General features: G+C 39.5%; 1 protein-coding gene and 1 long non-coding RNA gene across 51 annotated transcripts in view; one reads left to right on the forward strand and one right to left on the reverse strand.

Annotated features, from left to right (window-relative positions):
- The window catches only part of SCMH1 (Scm polycomb group protein homolog 1), a 202,021-nt gene that overhangs the window by 49,466 nt on the left and 131,430 nt on the right, over positions 1 to 21,125 (forward strand). For 17 of the 50 annotated variants that reach the window (XM_081492359.1, XM_081492374.1, XM_081492360.1 and 14 more), the window contains one exon: positions 18,530 to 18,659. The exons of the other annotated variants lie outside the window; for them this stretch is intronic. Coding sequence is in view for 5 of the 17 variants with exons in the window: in XM_081492353.1 (XP_081348479.1) it covers positions 18,647 to 18,659 (13 nt within the window). In the remaining 12 variants the exon portion in view is untranslated. The remainder of the gene's footprint in view (positions 1 to 18,529; positions 18,660 to 21,125) is intronic. 50 annotated transcript variants of the gene reach the window in all.
- Positions 248 to 8,951, reverse strand: LOC145506878 (uncharacterized). Its single transcript, XR_014054413.1, has 3 exons — positions 8,810 to 8,951; positions 3,505 to 3,651; positions 248 to 2,221 (listed from the first exon to the last, which is right to left on the reverse strand). It is a non-coding gene; the product is annotated as an uncharacterized LOC145506878 (long non-coding RNA).

The following is a 21,125-nucleotide window of genomic DNA, read 5'->3' on the forward strand; positions in this document are numbered from 1 at the left end:
CTAACAACCGTAAAAGGGGAAAACAACTAAACACAATAATAGTAGGGGAATTTAACACCCCACTTACACCAATGGACAGATCATCACAACAAAAAATTAATAAGGAAACACAACCCTTACATGAAACACAAGCCTTAAATGATACATTAGACCACGTGGACCTAATTGGTATCTTCAGGACATTCCATCCCAAAACAGCAGAATACACATTTTTCTCAAGTGCAGATGGAACAATCTCTAGTATAGATCACATCTTGGGTCACAAATCAAGCTCAGTAAATTTCAGAAAATCGAAATTGTATCAAGCATCTTTTCTGAACGAAACACTATGTATGAGACTAGATATAACTTACAAGAAAAAAAACTGTAAAAAACACAAACACAGGAGGCTAAACAACACACTTCTAAATAACCAATAGGTCACTGAAGACATCAAAAGGAAATCTTAAAAAATACCTAGAAACAATGAAAACATGATGACCCAAAACCTATAGGATGCAGTAAAAGCAGTTATAAGAGGGAAGTTTATAGCACTACAAGCCTACCTCAAGAAACAAGAAAAACGTCAAACAACCTGACTTTACACCTAAAGCAACTAGAAAAAGAAGAACAGCAGCAACAACAACAAAAAACCAAAGCCTAGTAGAAGGAAAGAAATCTTAAAGATCAGAGCAGAAATAAATGAAAAAGAAATGAAATATAAAAGGTGAATGAAATTAAAAGCAGGTTCTTTGAGAAGATAAAATTGACAAACCACTAGCAGACTTGTCAAGAAAAAAGGAAGAGGACTCAAATCAATAAAAACAAAAACGGAGACGTTACAACAGACAATGCAGAGATAAAAGAAGCATAAGGGACTACCATGAGCAACTATATGCCAATAAAATGGACAGTCTGGAAGAAATAGACACATTCTTAGAAAAGTACCACCTTCCAAAACTGAACCAGGAAGAAATAGAAATCATGAACAGACCAATCACAAGCACCAAAATCAAAACTAATAAAAAATCTTCCAACAAGCAGAAGCCCAGAGCCAGATGGCTTCACAGGCAAATTCTACCAGAAGTTTAGAGAAGAGCTAACACCTTTCTTGCTCAAACTTCCAAAAAACAGCAGAGAAAGGAAAGCTCTCAAACTCATTTTACGAGGCCACCATCACCCTAATACCAAAAGCATACAAAGATACCACCAAAAAGGACAATTACAGACGAGTATCACCGATGAATATAGATGCAAAAAATTCAAAATTCTAGCAAACAGAATCCAACAACACATTAAAAGGATCATACACCATGATCAAGTGGGATTTATCCCAGGGATGCAAAGATGCATCAGTATACACAAATTAATCAATGTGATACACCATATCAACAACTGAAAGATAAAAATCATATGATCATCTCAATAGATGCATAGAAAGTTTTTGACAAAATTCAACACCCATTTATGATAAAAATTCTCCAGAAAGTAAGCATAGAAGGAACCTGCTTCAACATAATAAAGGCCTAATAGAATAAAACCAAACCAATATTAGTCTCATTGGTGAAAATCTGAAAGCATTTCCTCTAAGTTCAGGAACAAGACAAGCATGCCCACTCTTACCACTGTTATTCAACATAGTTTTGGAAGTCCTATCCATGGCAATCAGAGAACAAAAGGAAATAAATCCAGATTGGAAATGAAGAAGTAAAACTCTCACTATTTGCAGATGACATGATACTATACACAGAAAACCCTGAAGATTCCACCAGAAAATTACTAGAGTTAATCAGTGAATATAGTAAAGTTGCAGGATGTAAAATTAATACACAGAAATCCTTTGCATTCCTATACAATGAAAAATCAGAGAAGTTAAGGAAACAATCCCATTCACTATTGCAACAAAAAGAATAAAATACCTAGGAATAAACCACCCAAAGAGACAAAAGACCTGTATGCAGAAAACTAGAAGACACTGATGAAAGAAATCAAAGATGACACAAACAGATGGAGAGATATTCCATGTTCTTGGATTAGAAGAATCAATATTGTGAAAATGACTGTACTACCCAAAGCAATCTACAAATTCAGTGCAATCCCTATCAAACTACCGATGATATTTTTCAAAGATCTAGAACAAAAAATTTCACAATTTGTATGGAAACACAAAAGGCCCCTAATAGCCAGAGCAGTCTTGAGAAGGAAAAATGGAGCTGAAGGAATCGACCTTCCTGATTTCAGACTATACTACAAAACTACAGTCACCAAGACAGTATGGTGGTGGTGGTTTAGTTGCTAAGTTGTGTCTGACTCTTGCGACCCCATGGACTGTAGCCCGCCAGGCTCTTCTGTCCATGGGATTTTCCAGGCAAGAATACTGGAGTGGATTGCCATTTCCTTCTCCAGGGGGTCTTCCCGACCTAGAAATCGAACCCAGGTCTCCTGCACTGCAGGCAGATTCTTTACCAACTGAGCTATGAGGGAAGCTGTAAGACAGTATGGTACTGGCCTAAAAACAGAAATATAGACCAATGGAATAAGATACAAAGCCCAGAGATAAACCTACACACCTTTGGGCACCTTATCTTTGACAAAGGAGGCAAGAATATACAATGGAGAAAAGACAGCCTCTTCAATAAGTCGTTGTGGGCCAATATGGAGAACACTGTACAGATTTCTTTAAAAAAACTGAAAGTAGAACTGCCATACGACCCACTGCTAGGCATGCACACTGAGGAAACCAGAATTGAAAGAGACACATATACCCCAATGTTCATTGCAGCACTACTTACAATAGCTAGGACTGGAAGCAACCTACATGTCCATCAACAGATGAATGAATATGGAAGTTGTGGTACATATACACAATGGAATATTACTCAGCTATAAAAATGAATGCATTTGAGTCAGTTCTAATGAGGTGGACAGAACTGGAGCCTATTTACAGAGTGAAGTAAGTCAGAAAGAGAAACAGCAATATTGTATATTAACACAAGTATATGGAATTTAGAAAGACAGTAATTATGATCCTATATGCAAAGCAGCAAAAGAGACACAGATGTAAAGAACAGACTTACGGACTTTGTGGGAGAAGGTGAGAGTAGGATGATTTGAGAGAATAGCATTCAAACATGTATTATTACCATATGTAAAATAGATGACCAGTGCAAGTTTGATGCATGAAGCAGGGCACAAGTCAACACTCTGGGACAACCCAGAGAGCCATGGGGTGGGTGGGAGGTTCAGGATGGGGTGCCACATGTGCACCTGTGGCTGATTCATGTAGATGTATGCAAAAACCATCAAAGTATTGTAAACTAATTATCATCCAATTAAATTAATTTTAAGAAAACCTAAAAAAAAATAGGTGGTGCTGGGAAAACTGGACAGCTACATGCAAAAGAATAAAAGTAGAACACTTTCTGGAGAAGGCAATGGCACCCCACTCCAGTACTCTTGCCTGGAAAATCCCATGGACGGAGGAGCCTGGTAGGCTACAGTCCATGCGGTCTCTGAGAGTCAGACACGACTAAGTGACTTCACTTTCACTTTTCCCGTTCATGCACTAGAGAAGGAAATGGCAACCTACTCCAGTATTCTTGCCTGAAGAACTCCAAGGATGGCGGAGCATGGTGGGCTGCCATCTATGGGGTCGTACAGAGTCGGACACGACTGAAGCGACTTAGAAGAACAGTTTCTAACACCATACACAAAAATAAACTCAAAATAGATTAAAGACTTAAATATAAGGCCGTTGACTATAAAGCTCTTAGAGGAAAACATAGGCAGTACACTCTTTCACATAAATCACAGCAAGATCCTCTATGACCCACCTCCTACGGTAATGGAAATAAAAGCAAAAATAAATAAATGACACATAATTAAACTTAAAAGCTTTTGTACAGCAAAGGAAACTATAAACAAGATCAAAAGACAACCCAGAAAGGGATAAAAAAACTTGCAGATGATACAGCTGATAAAGGATGAATCTCCAAAATATACAAGCAACTCATTCAGCTCAATACCAGAAAAACAAACAATGCAATCAAAATGTGGGCAGAAGATTTGAACAGACATTTCTCCAAAGAAGACATAAAGATGGCTAATAAACACAAGAAAAAACGTTCAACATAACTCATAATTAGAGGAATGCAAATCAAAACTGCAATAAGGTATCACCTCACATCGATCTTGATGGCCATCATCAGAAAATCTACAAACAATAAATGCTGAAGAGAATGTGGCGAAAACGGAACCCTCTTGCACTGTTGGTGTAAATGCAAATTGACATAGCCACTATGGAAAACAGTATGGAGATTCCTTAAAAACTAGAAATAAAACTATCATATGACCCAGCAATCCTACTATTGAGCATATATCTTGAGGAAGCCATAATCAAAAAAGACACATGTACCCCAATATTCATCGAAGCACTATTTACAATAACTAAGACATGGAAGTAACCTAGATGTCCATCGACAGTTGAATGAACAAAAAAGCAGTGGTATATACAATGGAATATTACTCAGCCATAAAAAGGAACACATTTGAGTCGGTTCTAATGAGGTGGATGAACCTAGAGCCTATTATACAGAGTGAATTCTGTCATAAAGAAAGACAAATATCATATATTAACACATAGTTCAGTTCAGTCACTCTATTGTGTCTGACTCTGCAACCCCATGGACTGCAGCACGCCAGGCTTCCCTGTCCATCACCAACTCTTGGAGCCTACTCAAACTCATGCCCATTGAGTCGGTGATGCCATCCATTTCATCCACTGTTGTCCCCTTCTCCTCCTGCCTTCAATCTTTCCCAGCATCAGGGTCTTTTCAAATGAGTCAATCCTTTGCATCAGGTGGCCACAGTATTGGAGTTTCAGCTTCAGCATCAGTCCTTCCAATAAATATTTGGAACTGATTTCCTTTAGGATGGACTGGTTGGATCTCCTTGCAGTCTGAGGGACTCTTTAAGTCTTAATCCAACACCATAGTTCAAAAGCATCAATTCCTTGGTGCTCCACTTTCTTTATAATCCAACTCTCACATCCATGCCTGACTACTGGAAAAACCATAACTTTACTAGACGGACCTTTGTTGGCAAAGTAATGTCTCTGCTTCTTAATATACTGTCTAGGTTGGTCATAGCTTTTCTTCCAAGGAGCAAGCGTCTTTTAATTTCATGGCTGCAGTCATCATCTGCAGTGATTTTGGAGCCCCCCAAAATAAAGTCTCTCACTGTTTCCATTGTTTCCCCATCTATTTGCCATGAGGTGGTGGGACCAGATGCCATGATCTTAGTTTTCTTTTTTAAAAATTTTATTTAATTTTTAGTTGAAGGATAATTGCTTTGCAGAATTTTGTTGTTTTCTGTCAAACCTCAACATGAATCAGCCATAGGTATACATATATCCCCTCCCTTTTGAACCTCCCTCCCATCTCCTTCCCCATCCCACCCCTCTAGGTTGATACAGAGCCCCTGTTGGAGTTTCCTGAGGCATACAGCAAATCCCTGTTGGCTATCTATTTTACATATGGTAATGTAAGTTTCCATGTTACTCTTTGCATACATCTCAGCCTCTCCTCCCCTCTCCCCACGTCCGTAAGTCTATTCTCTATTTCTGTTTCTCCATTGCTTCCCTGTAAATAAATTCTTCAGTACCTTTTTTCTAAATTCCATGTGTATGTGTTAGAATACGGTATTTATCTTTCTCTTTCTGACTCACTTCACTCTGTATAATAGGTTCTAGGTTCATCCACCTCATTAGAACTGACTCAAAGGCGTTCCTTTTTATAGCTGAGTAGTATTCCATTGTATGTATGTACCACAATTTCTTTATCCATTTATCTGTTGATGGACATCTAGGTTGCTTCCATGTTCTAGCTATTGTAAATAGTGCTGCAGTGAACAATGGGATACATGTGTCTTTTTCAATTTTGGTATCCTTAGAGTATATGCCTAGGAGTGGGATTGCTGACTCATATGGTGGTTTTATTCCTAGTTTTTTAAGGAATCTCTGTACCGTCTTCCATGGTGACTGTATCAGTTTACATTCCCACCAACAGTATAAGAGCGTTCCCTTTTCTCCACACCCTCCCCAGCATTTATTGTTTGTAGACTTTTGATGATGGGCCATTCTGACTGATGTGAGGTGATATCTCATTGTAGTTTTGATTTGCATTTCTCTAATAATGAGTGATGTTGAGCATCTTTTCATATGTTTGTTAGCCATCTGTATGTCTTCTTTGGAAAAGTGTCTGTTTAGGTCTTTTTCCCACTTTTTGATTGGGTTGTTTGCTTTTCTGGTATTGAGTTGTATGAGCTGCTTATATATTTTGGAAATTAATCTTTTGTCAGTTGTTTCATTTGCTATTATTTTCTCCAATTCTGAGGGTTGTCTTTTCACCTTGCTTATAGTTTTTTTTAGGGCTTCCCTGATAGCTCAGTTGGTAAAGAATTTACCTGCAATGCTGGAAACCCCAGTTCAATTCCTGGGTCGGGAAGATCCCCTGGAGAAGGGATAAGCTACCCACACCAGTGTTCTTGGGCTTCCCTTGTGGCTCGGCTAGTAAAGAATCTGCCCACAATGTGGGAGACCTGGGTTTGATCCCTGGGTTGGGAAGATCACCTGGAGAAGGGAAAGGCTACCCACTCCAGTATTCTGGCCTGGAGAATTAATTACGTGGACAGTCCTTTGCTGTGCAAAAGCTTTTAAGTTTAATCAGGTCCCACTTGTTTACTTTTGTTTTTATTTCTGTTACTCTAGGAAGTGGGTCATAGAGGATCTTGCTTTGATTTATGTCATCAAGTGTTCTGCCTATGTTTTCCTCTAAGAGTTTTATAGTTTCTGGTCTTACATTTAGGTCTTTAATCCATTTTGAGTTTATCTTTGTGTATGGTGTTAGGAAATGTTCTAATTTCATTCAGTTTTCCCAGAACCATTTATTGAAGAGGCTGTCATTACCCCATTGTATATTCTTGCCTCCTTTGTCAAAAATAAGATAGCCATAGGTGCATGGGTTTATTTCTGGGCTTCCTATCTTGTTCCATTGGTTTATATTTCTGTTTTTGTGCCAGTACCATACTGTCTTGATGACTGTAGCTTTAAGCCAACTTTTCACTCTCTTCTTTCACTTTCATCAAGAGGCTCTTTAGTTCTTCTTCACTTTCTGCCATAAAGGTGGTATCATCTGCATATCTGAGGTTATTGATATTTCTCCCAGCAATCTGATATCAACTTGTTTTTCATGGTACTGATGAACCTATCTGCAAGGCAGCAGTAGAGATGCAGACATAGAGAACGGATTTGTGGACACAGGGTGGGAAGAAGAGAGTGGGAAGAATTGAGAGAGTATCACTGAAATATGTGCATTACCATGTGTAAAATTAGATGGCCAGTGGAAATTTTCTGTACGATGCAGGGAGCTCAGATCCTATGTTCAATGACAGCCTAGAGGAGTGGGAGGTGGGAGGTTGGAGGGAGGTTCACATGGGAGGGGACATGCATGTACCTGTAGCTGATTCATGTTCATATAGGGCAGAAACTAACACAATATTGTAAACCAATTATCCTCCAATTAAAAATAAATAATAAAAATTTTTAAAAAATTTACTGGAGTATAGTTGATTTACAGTGCTGTGCCAGCTTCAGGTTACAGCAAAGTGACTCAGCCACACACATACATATATTCATTCTTTTTCAGATTCTTTTCTCATATAGGTTATCACTGAATACTGAGTAGAGTTCTCTGTGCTATACAGTAGGTCCTTGTTGGTTACCTACCCAATATACAGTAGTGTGTGTATGTGTGTATGTTAATCCCAATCTCCTGATTTATCCCTCCTCCCTGCTGCATTTACCCCCTTGGTAACTACAGGTCTGTCCTCGATATCTGTAAATCTATCTCTGTCCTCAAATAATTTCACTGGCATCATTTTTTAAAAAGTAGATTATTTAAATAGAGAGAGAGGCTCAAGAGGGAGGGGATATATATATGCTTATGGCTGGTTCATGTTGTTGTATGGCAGAAACCAACCCAACATTGTAAAGCAATTATCATTCAATTAAAAATAAACTTTAAAAGAATGCTTTGGATTGAGAAAGAGGAAACATAGAAATCTATGTTTTCTAATGAATATTGTCAAGTAAACACTCTGAGCCTGTAGTAAAATAGTAGCAGGATATCATGATGATGAACAAGAAGGAAGCAATAATACAAATTAATATTGTATCCACTGTGTGCCAGGTACTGTCCTCTGTGCTTTATGTGTATCCTAGTTGTTTTCCCTGCAACTGTATAAGCTAATTGCTGCTGTTGTTTTTATTTTGCCAATGAGGAGACTGAGGCACAGGGGTTAAGTTACTTAGCCACGGTTATACAACTAGTAAATGATAGAACCAAATCTGAACCCAGACAGTCTGGCTGCAGGGTCTTCATAACAGAATAGGGGAAACTGGAGATATTTGGTAAAAACATCCAGAAGCTTGGAATAAGGTAAATAGTCTGAGTAATTGGGGCTTCCCAGGTGGTTCAGGGGCTTCCCTGATAGCTCAGTTGGTAATGAATCCACATGCAATGCAGGAGACCCCGGTTCAATTCCTGGATCGGGAAGATCCGCTGGAGAAGGGATAGGCTACCCACTCCAATATTCTTGGGCTTCCCTAGTGGCTCAGCTGGTAAAGAATCCGCCTGCAATGCGGGAGACCTGGGTTCGATCCCTGAGTTGGGAAGATCCCCTGGAGAAGGGAAAGGCTACCCACTCCAGTATTCGGGCCTGGAGAATTCCATGGACTCTATTGTCCATGGAGTTGCAAAGAGTTGGACGCGACTGAGCAACTTTCACTTTTCACTTTCAGATGGCTCAGTTGGTAAAGAACCTGCCTTCAATGCAGGAGACCCCAGAGATATGGGTTCAATCCCTGGGTCAGGAAGATCCCCTGGGGAAGGGCATGGTAACCTACTCCCAATATTCTTGCCTGGAGAATCCCGTGGACAGAGGGGCCTGGTGGGCTGCAGTCCTTGGGTTGCAAATTGTTGGACACAACTGAAGCAACTGAGCACACACGGCATTCTGAGTAATTAGAAATGGTGCTACCCTGTCATGATGAAGAGAAAATGAACACACTATAGAAGAATAATGTTAGAAGGCAGACTGTCCAATTAGAAGAGTGTACTATGGATTAGGCTGAATGACAGGGAAAAAGAGGCAGATACATTACACAGTGAGACATGTTTTATAATTAGTCATTGAATTTAACCTTGATGAGACCAGGAAGTAGTTAACTTTCCTTGTACACATGAAAGCTATTTTAAAATGCCTGAAGATCTGGCTTACTCAGTTGAGAAAGAGATTAGCCGTGATTTTCAAGGAAGTAGGGGTCCTTCAGCCTCCTGTACTAACTATATTACAGTCAATTCAATGCCCATTCTATACCCAAGAATATTACAGCTGATGGAGGTGTCAAATCATAACACACTGTTCCCTCTCATTCTGTTGTTCCTCTAGGGGGACTTATTCCCCTCCAACCTCCTATCCTTAGTGTGAGTAAGATTTACCCCCGGACCACTTTTTAAAAATACATGCATGTATGTATTAAAGTAATATATAAGTGAAAGTGAAGTCGCTCAGTCGTGTCCGACTCTTTGCGACCCCATGGACTGTAGCCTACCAGGCTCCTCCGTCCATGGGATTCTCCAGGCAAGAATACTGGAGTGGGTTGCCATTTCCTTCTCCAAAAGTAATATATAGTCAGTGGAAAAAAAAAAAAAAATTTCCAACAGAAGTATGCCAAATGAAAAGAGAAAGTTTCCCTCCCATCACCATCTTGCTCTCTAGAGAGAAACTCTATTAAAAGCTTGGTTATATGTAAAACTGTTGTTACTGATGGAGGTGTCCTGGGATTCCCTCATGCTTGTTAAGATGGGAAAAATATAGAGAATCACATCCCTAAAGCCAAGGTCCAGTGTCAAGCATGGAAGGAGCTTCATGGGGAGATGTGGGGTCTTCATCACTGGAAGAGTAAGCAAAGAGCTGGTAAAGATGTTAGAAAATTCAAACATTGGCTATGGTTGGTTGAGTTAGAGGCAGAGGAAGGAGAAAGCATTGAGTGACTTTTAATACTGTTTTCAAACCCATAGTTTTGTATTTGTACCAACAGACTGATCACCCCAAAGATAGGGAAAAATTGCAATGCAGCTTTGACATGGTAACTTAAGTAGAGGACAAAGTGATAACAGAATATCCTATATATAAAATCCAAATTTATAGAACTAGTTGTTGTTCAGTCTCTAAGTCTTGTCTGACTCTTCGCGACCCTGTGGACTGTAGCATGCCAGGCTCCTCTGTTCTCCACTATATCCCTGAGTTTGCTCAAATTCATGTCCATTGAGTTGGAGATGCTATCTAACCATCTCATCCTTTGCCACCTCTTTCCCCTTTTACCTTCAATCTTTCCCAGCATCAGGTTCTTTCCCAATGAGCCAGCTCTTCTCATAGAACAAGTTGCTTTGCAGCAAACATTGCACTTATTTTTATAAAGACTTCTTTTAACTAACCGTTTTGGTGTGTACAAAATGTACTTCATTTTTTTATTAAAATTTCTATTTACACTTAACCTTTCAGGACTATGTTTACTGTGTAAAATGAAGGTAGCACACATTGTTTATTACTCCAAAGAAGGAAGGTATTTCAAAGTATCTGCCAGGTTAAGTCATGGTGCATAGGAAGGAAATAATTGACCTAGGTCCCTGCTGCTACTTTCCCTCACACTCATAATATGAAGGAAATTAGAGGGGACTTCGATGTCCCTTTTCATGAATAATGAAGTTCAACCCCTTCATTTTCCAAATGAGGAAAGTAAAAACCAAAGACAATGTCTTACTAGCTCAGAGTTTCACAATAACCTAGCTGGATAAACTATGTAAAGTGCCCAACACAGTGCCAGTATGTGGTAGATGAAGATGCAGAAGGGAAATAAGATCTTAATAATAAGATTTCTTCTGTCTCTCTGTCACTCTTCTGTAAGCTTTCAGAAAGAAACTTGGTGTTGGAAATAATGTACATTGTCCATGCTACAAACCTTAAGTTGCACAGTGTTGTAATGATGAAAGCAGGAGGTCCATACTCCCATAAAAGTATAGGTTCTCAAATTTGGGCAAGACCTCTAAAGGTTACCTAGTCCAGCCTCCCTCTTCCTTTTTATGATTCAGTGTTTCCACCAAGAGGTTATCTTACCTCTACTTCTATACCTGCAATGATAGCAAATTCAGACCTTCCCTTCCCAGAGAGTGCATCCCACTGTTGGATACCTCCAACTGTCAGAAAGTTCTTCCTAGTAATGAGCCGAAGCCTATCTGCCTATAGCTTCCACCCACAGATATTAAACAAGCAAAGCAAATCTCTTATCTTCATGAGAACACTCCAGATATTTGCAAAAAGCTTTCCTCCTCCCCCTGAGTCTTCTCTTCTCCTGGTAAATCTGCTCAGTTTTTTAAACCCTCAACTATCCTTGTTTTCCTTTAAATGAGATTATGTGCCTCTGTCTCCTTTGAAGTCTAGGACCTAAGATTTGAAGATAAAACGCTACCTCTAGAGTATTCTGACTAGTAGAGTAGACCATCCAGTACAGTCATCTGCTTCATTCCCAATACAGACTAGAATGATGATGATGGTTGTACATTACTTATTTCGTAGTATCAGGTCCGTTTATGTCTGCCAGAAAGTATGATGTTGCACCATTGGTATCACTAAACTTCTTCAGTGTCCAAGAAACTTGAGTCGAAAGCATTCTAAAAAGCGTTAGTGTCTTCTGTGTCCTGGCTCACACCTCCATAGGCTCTGGAAAGGGTAAACGATATATATAGTTGAAGTCTACTAGTACTGCCTATAAGACAAAAGGAGTTATGGCTTTTCTGCATTTTCATTAGCCATTCATTGCTATCTGCTTTGCTTGTTAAAGGAAATATTGATGTTCTCTGGGATTTTGTGTGCACGTGCAGACATATAATTGCAAAAGATGGAGTGGGGGTAGGGATGATTGCCAAGAAGAGATCTGTTTCATCTTCTTTGTTCACATCTGCTGCATGTACAAGACAGAATTTATGGCTCTTGCAGGAAGGGATTGCCTAGCTTGCTTCCCCTCCCCCCTCTTCTGACAGATATCCCAGAGGAATAATACTGTCTCTTCACACTTAACTCCAAATGAAATAGAGGTAAATGAAGGAGAGCTGGAGGCAGAGAATCAACTGAGAGGCCCTAGGAGTACTTGCTAATTAGAGGGAGTGGCTGATCAATGGCACATTCCAGACCAGTCCCTTTTCTATCTCCTGCCTCCCCTGTAGCTTGTCCACCATGACCACAGTGGGACAGGTGTTCTGCTTCCAGCTTTTGTGTTTTGATTTCTGCTTATCAGCATAGGTTTCTGGTTTATTAAAACCACAGTTGCTTTCACTGCTAAAGGAGTTCTGTGTTGTCTTAATGTATTTTCAGAGGTACATTTGATTTTTCTATTTTCCAGTTTCCATTTCTGAGGGAACCATCTCTCCTTCCCTGCTCCCTTCTTCCCTTCCTGCCTATCCCTGCTGTCTTACTGGTGTGTGCATATAAACCTGCATTACTTGTTTTGTATTTTCCAAGCTCTGTGAGTATTTGAAACATGGTACCTGTGAACATCCTCCATTTAATCTAGTTTTACATCATTAAATCCCAGACTATGTCTCAGATTATTTAGTATCCAGATCAAGCTAATAAGCACCAGTGCTTCAGTTTTTACTACAGTAAAATGGGAAGACTGTCCAAGCTGGGCTACTTTATGTCAGAAACATTAGTAAGATTTTTTGTTGTTGTTACCTTTTTTGTTTTTGTTTTTTGAGGAGAAGGCATTGTAGTTAAGAACATAGTTTAGGTTCAGATCCTGGCCTTTCTACTGACTGTAACCTTTTAGAAATTATTCAACCTCTCTGAATATTATTTCCTTATTAATATAAAGGGGTAATGATACCAGAGAGGATTCAACAAAATGATGTTATTGAAATACTTAGCACACTATCTGGTGCAGAGTAAACACTTAAAAATATTATTTTTAAGCTATATAATATTAATAATTATTACAGTATTGCTATTATAAATATACAGTAATAATTTACAAATGAATTTCTTCTTAATATGTGAAGAATGTTTTCAACTTTTCCTTGCTTCAGGGGATGATCCATTGTGATTGTTTTATCACATTTTGAAAAGATGCTTCCATAGCTTTGTAGATTTTTCTGTTATCTATTATCTTCCCCTCGAGGGTTTCCCAAAATCCTGGAGTCTTTACATTCTGTAGATTTACACTACCCAATACAGTAGCCACTGGCTGCATATGTCTATTTAAATTTAAGAGGAATTAAGTATAATTAAAAATGGTGACTCTTTAGTCACACCAGCCACATTTCAAATGCTGAATAGCCCTGTGAGGCTAGTGGTTATCCATTGGATGACACAGATACAGAACATTTCCATTATCACAGAAAGTCTTGTTGGACAGCATTACTTTGGATACTCCTAGAATGTGCTCTTGTGCTCTTCGCTTAGAAATCAAAGAGGGTGTATTTTCTAGGATGGTCACAGATTGCCCTCTTAAGTATTTCAGGGCTCCAGACATCCATTTTAAGGATTCGAGTTACTCTTCTTTCCCCAGCCCTAGTGTCATTTAATGTCTTTTGGAATAAATACAGGCACTTTTACTTCTCCTGAGAAGAATGCATTACCATAATTTTTAAAGATCCCAGTGTACAGTAAAAGGAAGCCAAAGGGAGAAAGGACAAAGTTGTCATACAGAGTGAAGTAAGTCAGAGAAAAACAGATATCATATATTAATGCATATATGTAGAATCTAGAAAAATGGTACAGATGAACTTATTTGCAGGGCAGGAATAGAGTCAGATGTAGAGAACGGACGTGTGGACACAGGAGGGGAGGATGGCACAAACATATGTAAAATACATCGCTAGTGGGACCCTGTTGTATAACATTGGAAGCTCAACTCTGCTCTGTGGTGATCTAGATGAGTGGGATGGGGGAGGTGGGAGGGAAGTCCAAGAGAGAGGAAATACATATATACATATAGCTGATTTTGTTCCAGACAGAGGGGCCTGGCATGCTTGCAGTTCATGGGATTGCAAAGAGTCCGATACCACTGGGCGACTGAAAAACAATAGCTGATTTACTTCATTGTACAGCAGAAACCAGTGCAAGATTGTATAACTGTTATACTCCAATTAAAAAAAGTAACTTTAGCAGATATTCATTTGTAAATATGAGAATCCATAGGGGCTAACTGGTAACAGGAGGTTCTAATATCCCGTGTCCTTTTTGTAAGTACATACATTACGTTAATCAGGATCTGAGTTTTCCCCCTGAGAAAGGTAGAAGACAGCAAGTTTTCCTTTAGTAATCCCTATTATCTTTATTATGCACATTTAAAGCCTAGTTTTTTATTTGCTCTTCACAACCTAGTGAAGCAAGTAGCACTGGGATGATCATCCCTTTTTTACTGATTTTTTTTTTAGAAAGCAGACTCAATAGAGTTAACTTGCCTAAAATCGTTAAGAGAAAATAGTCTTGAGATTCAAAAGAGGATAAAATTTTAACTTCCAGTTTGTTTTGTTGTTGTTGTTATTTTTATTTTGTTATGCTCTATTTTCCCATCAATCCAACTGTAGTAAAAAGAAGGATGAAGATTCTTTAAGACAACTTGAAAATGAAGTAGTGTTATATGAGATACTCTCAAAGAACTTCTATAGCCTCATTTGTCCTGTGACCATGTGTAGTCATGTGTTTGGATTGCTGTAACAAAATACCACAAGTGGGGTAGTTTAAACAACAAACACTTATTTCTCACAGTTCCTAAGTCTAGACATCCAAGATCAAGAAGCTAGTGGGGTTGGTTTACGGTGAGGCTTCCCTCAGCTTATAGACAGAACACCTTCTGACTGTGTGCTCACCTGGCCCTTTTCTCTGTATGTGTTGGTGGAGGGGTGGAGTTGGATTGAGAGAGAGAGAGAGAGAGACCAATCAGTCTCTGGTATCTCTTCCTTTTCATTAGGATACCAGTCCTGTGAGTTTTTGAGAGTCTGGTGGAGATGTGGGTGGACATTGGCCTGCCACCGGATCAGGGGACTGAGAGCAGCAGTCCCGGGAGTTGTGGTGTGCTGGCATAAATCCTCTTGTAGGAGGTCACCACTACTCCTACCATAGAGTCTATACCCTACCATAGAGACTGCAGACTCTTGGACTGGGCCGCCTCTGGCCAAACTGCAGAGAGCACACGCAACCCCACCTATCAGCAGAAAATTGGATTAAGATTTACTGAGCATGGCCTGCCCACCAAAGCAAGACCCAGTTTTCCCCACAGCCAGTCCCTCCCATTAGGAAGTTTGCACAAGCCTCTTATCCTCATCCATCAGAGGGCAGACAGAATGGAAAACACAATCACAGAAAACAAACTAAAATGATCACATGGATCACAGCCTTTTATAACTCAGTGAAGCTCTAAACCATGCCATGTAGGGCCACCCAAGATGGTTGGGTCATGATGGAGAGCCCTGACAAAATGTGGTCCACTGGAGAAGGAAATGGCAAACCACTCAGCGTTCTTACCTTGAGACCCCATAGACAATATGAAAAGGCATAAAGATATGACACTGAAAGATGGACCCCTCAGGTCAGTAGGTGTCCAATATTCTACTGAAGAAGAGTGGAAAAACAGCTCCAGAAGGAATGAAAAGCCTGAACCAAAGTGGAAATGATAACCCAGTTATGGATGTGTCTGGTGGTGAAAGTAAAGTCCAATGCTGTGAAAAACAATATTGCATAGGAACCTGGAATGTTAGGTCCATGAATCAAGGTAAATTGAAAGTGGTGAAACAGGAGATGGCAAGTGTGAACATCAACATTTTAGGAATCAGTGAACTAAAATGGATGGGAATGGGTGAATTTAATTCAGGTGAGCAGTATATCTACCACTATGGGCAAGAATCCCTTTGAAGAAATGGAGTAGCCCTCATAGTCAGCAATCGACTCTAAATGCAGTACTAGGGTGCAATCTCAAAAACAACAGAATGATCTTGATTGTTTCCAAGGCAGACCATTCATCATCACAGTAATCCAAGTCTATGCCCCAACCAGTAATGCCAAAGAAGATGGAGTTGAACGGTCCAAGAAGACCTACAAGACCTTCTAGAACTAACACCAAAAAAAGATGTGCTTTCATCAGAGGGGACTGGAATGCAAAAGTAGGAAGTCAAGGAGTAACAGGCAGGTTTGGCCTTGTAGTACAAAATGAAGCAGGACGAAGGCTAACAGAGTATTTGCCAAAAGAATGCACTGGTCATAGCAAACACTCTTCTTAAATGAGCAATGCATAGAAAGAGAGGAAACAATAGGATGGGAAAGACTAGAGATTTTGAGAAAATGAAAGATACCAAGGGAACATTTCATGCAAAGATGGGCACAGTAAAGGACAGAAGCAGTATGGACCTAACAAAAGCAGAAGATATTAAGAAGAAGTGGTAAGAATACACGGAAGAACTGTACAAAAAAGGTCTTAATGACACAGATAGCCGTAATGGTATGTATGATCACTCACCTAGAACCAGACATCCTGGAATGTGAAGTCAGGTGGGCCTTAGGAAGCATCACAACAAACAAAACTAGTGGAGGTGATGGAATTCCAGCTGAGCTGTTTCAAATCTTAAAAGATGATGCTGTTAAAGAGCTACACTCAGTGTGCCAGCAAATTTGGAAAACTCAGCAGTGGCCACAGGACTAGAAAATGTCAGTTTTCATTCCAATCCCAAAGAAGAGCAAAGCAAAAGAATGTTCAAACTACCACACAGTTATGCTCATTTCACATGCTAGCAAGGTAATGCTCAAAATCCTTCAAGCTAGGCTTCAACAGTATGTGAACCAAGAACTTCCAGATGTTCAAACTGGATTTAGAAAAGGCGGTGGAACCAGAGACCAAATTACCAACATCCGTTGGATCATAGAAAAAGCAAGAGAATTCCAGGAAAACTTCTGCTTCATTGACTGCACCAAAGCCTTTGTATGGATCACAACAAACTGTGGAAAATTCTTAAAGAGATGGGAATACCAGACTGCCTTGCCTGCCTCCTGAGAAACCTGTCTGCAGGTCAAGAAGCAGAAAAGTTAGAACTGGACATGGAACAACGAACTGGTTCAAAGTTGGGAAAGGAGTACCTCAAGGCTGTATATTGTCACTGTGCTTATTTAACTTCTATGCAGACTACATCACGCGAAATTAGGGGCTGGATGAAGCACCATTTGGAATCAAGATTGCTGGGAGAAATATCAATGACCTCAGCTATGCAGATGATACCACCCTAATAGCAGAAAGTGAAGAGAAACTAAGGAGCCACTTGATGAAGGTAAAAGAGGAGAGTGAAAAGGCTGGCTTAAAACTCAACATTCTAAAAACTAATATCATAGCATCCGGTGCCTCACTTCATGGCAAATACATGGAGAAACAGTGGATACAATGACAGGCTTTATTTTCTTGGATTCCAAAATCACTGTGGCCAGTGACTGCATCCATGAAACTAAAAGATACTTGCTCCTTGGGAGAAAATCTGTGACAAACCTAGACAGCGTATTAAAAAGCAGAGACATTACTTTGCTGACAAAGGTCCATCTAGTCAAAGCTATGGTTTTTCAACTAGTCATGTATGGATGTGAGAGTTGGACCATAAAGAAGGCTGAGTGCCAAAGAATTGATGCTTTTGAACTGTGGTGCTGAAGATCCTTGAGGGTCCCTTGGACAGCAAGGAGATCAAACCAGTCAATCCTAAAGGAAATCAGTCCTAAATATTCATTGGAAGGACTGATGCTGAAGCTGAAGCTCCAATACTTTGGGCACCTGATGCAAAGAGCTGACTCATTGGGAAAGACCCTGATGCTGGGAAAGATTGAAGGCAGGAGGAGAAGAGGATGACAGAGGATGAAATAGTTGGATGGCATCACTGACTCAACGGGCATGAGTTTGAAAAAACTTCAGGAGATAGTGAAGGACAGGGAAGCCTGGCATGCTTCAGTCCATGGGGCCGCAGAGACGCAGATGACTGAGGTACTGAACAACAACAAGCTCGTAAAGGTCCTATCTGCAAATAAAGTCACACTGGAGGATTAGGACTTCAACATATCACTTGGGATGGGAGGCATAATTTAGTTTATAACACCATCTTAATATAGTTTTAGTATCTTTTTATTTTCTAGTTTACCCTTATTGGTTGGAAATTTGATGTTTGCATGGGACCAAACGTGGTGAATATTGTGTTTTTTATTTCTGTGAAGACTGAGGCTTAGTTAAATTTAACCTGGGATACTTACCATAAGGTTCTCTCCAACCCTGAGGTATTCGAATAAGCAAAAATATTATATGTAAATGTCCTACTTTTCTTGTAATGTAGTCCAGTATGTTAATACTAGTAAAGTCGCAGTCCTTTACAGGGTAATAAGTGTCCCCCTTCCTCCCGTCCCCATTTTACAGATGGAGAAATTAACATACAGAGAAACTGACTTGTCAGAGGTCAGAGCAAAGTATTGGTGGATCCAGGGGTAAATCCCAAACCTTTTAACTCCCTGACCAGTTTGTAGTCCATTGACTATGCAGCCTAGTGGTAAGTATATTTTTACCCCATCCTGGAGGTGTAAGGGTGGTTAAAAGATTTGGCAAGGACTGACTTTAAGGAATTCCCCATTTCTAATTATGTCACTCGTTATCCTTTTGTTTTAACCATGACGTCTTTTTGTCGTTAGCATCAATTTTCAAGATTGTGAGTGGAGGTTGGACGTTTTGCTTTTTAAATACCTAGAAATATTTTTATGACAATTTAGCCAGACTAGAGGTTATTACTAAGAAAGAAAGAAATGAAAACTTATTATTTAATGAATTTGTTCTCTGTTAGGCACTGTGCTAGACACTTTGTAATTCTTAAATGTCATTAAAATTTATAGTCATTTCTGGAAGGTAATGCATTCTTGCCTTTTTTTATAGTCACATTTTAATAGTATTAGTGGAATTTAGTGGAAAAATATCTTACAAATTTCAGAGTTTAGATTCTAAACAAAATTTTAGTTTTCTTGAAACTAAGAACCTTGTCAGAAATCCTTAAAGATAAAATCTCTATATGATTAAACATAGTTTTTGAGTTTATTATGTCTTATCCCTTGGTTTTACTTAGTTGGGCTGATTTCTTTTGTCTGAGATTAAGTCAAGCTTGCTCTTCCACTTGACACTCATGGTGTTTTCTCAGAAGCCTTTTCTTCTACCTCTACATCTGAAATAGTTAGAATTCTTTTAATTACTAAGCAGATTGAACAACCAAGCCACATGAAAAACAAGAGTATAATGAGCCTCCAGAGCCAAGGTTCCATGGGCCACTAGTATATTCTCTCCTCCATCCCTCACCTCCGCTTCTTTCCCAGTGGCTTCCTCTTGCTTATAGGTCTGCTTTCTCAGATATAGTATATATATATATAGAGAGAGAGAGAGAGAGAGCGCGCCACCATTGACTACATTTCACTTTTCTTGTCATACCCATTATATGCCTTCCGCTGCAGCTACATTGAACTACAATTTTCCAACATGGCGCTGTCCAATAAAAATACAATGCAAGTCACATACATAATTTAGATTCTTCTAGTAGCCACGTTAAAAAAGGTAAATAAATAAGGGGAGATTTTATTTAATACACTATATCTAAAATACTATTTTGACATGCAACCAGTATAAAAATACATAATGAGCTATTCTGTATTCATTTTTTTAATACTCGGTCTTTAAAATCTGGTATATGTTCTAGCGTTACAGTACATCTCAATTCAGACACTAAGTTTTATCAGAAGTACTTGATCTGTGCTTAGATTTCAAAAAATCTGCTGTTAAAAAAGCATATTGTCATACCGAGTTTCACCTAAAAAGCTTTCCCCAAAACTACACCAAATGTTAATTTTTGAATTTAAATTAATAAACATTAAAACAGAATTCACTTGCTTAGTGACACTGCTACTGCTGCTGCCAAGTTGCTTCAGTCGTGTCCGACTCTGTGCGACCCCATAGACGGCAGCCCACCAGGCTCCGCCGTCCCTGGGATTCTCCAGGCAAGAACACTAGATAGAGTGGGTTGCCATTTCCTTCTCCAATGCAGGAAAGTGAAAAGTGAAAGTGAAGTCGCTCAGTCGTGTCCGACTCTTCGCGACCCCATGGGCTGCAGCCTACCAGGCTCCTCCGTCCATGGGATTTTCCAGGCAAGAGTACTGGAGTGGGGTGCCATAGTGACACTAGCCAGATTTCAAATGCTCAGTAGCTGCATATGTATGACTAAGTGGCTACCAAGTTGGACAGAGCAGGTCTAATGTAGTGTTTCATGGCATCATTTCTGTCTTTACATAAAATAGTTAGGAAAATTTGAAACATAAATTCAGTGATGACGCCCTAATATCTCTGTCAGTCATTTTAAAGCCTGATCAAGTTGGTAATTTTTATTCATGATTTAGAGATAAACAAACATAGCAGGTTACTAGAAAGACTGGGGACATGAAACCAGGAGAAGAGGCAAACACTTGGAGTGAGACACTGGCCAGTGTGACTGGAGTGTAGTGGAAAAGGGAAAAGTCATAACAAAGAAGATCAGAGAAATGGCAGTAGCCAGATCTTGCATAGCTTTGTAAGGCACCCTTAACTCTGAGGGAAATTATTTGAAGTCCTTAAGCAGATAAATGATACTATCTGTCTTATGTTTTAAAATGCTCCTTCTGTGGAGAATAAGTTGGAGTAGGGCAAAAGTAGAAGCAGGAACATAAGTTAGCAGACTTTGTAATGGTCCAGATAAGAGGTAATAGGACTCAAACTAGACTGTGAGTCATGAGATTGAGTGGTGGATGGATTGGGATATGGCCCAACAGAATCTACTGATGAATTGAATGTGAATGTAGAGGAAATATAGGGATCAAGGATAATTTCAAGGATTGTGGCCTGAAGAGCTAGGTGATGGAAATGCCATCTACTGGTTTGGGGAGGACAAAAAGAAGAGCAGCTTGACAGACGGTGTTCTGTTTTAGCTAAGTTTGAAATACTTGATTGA

The sequence above is a fragment of the Giraffa tippelskirchi genome, chromosome 5 (genome assembly GCF_054371585.1).
Source record: "Giraffa tippelskirchi isolate mGirTip1 chromosome 5, T2T-mGirTip1v1.2.pri, whole genome shotgun sequence".
Taxonomy (NCBI): Eukaryota; Metazoa; Chordata; class Mammalia; order Artiodactyla; family Giraffidae; genus Giraffa; species Giraffa tippelskirchi.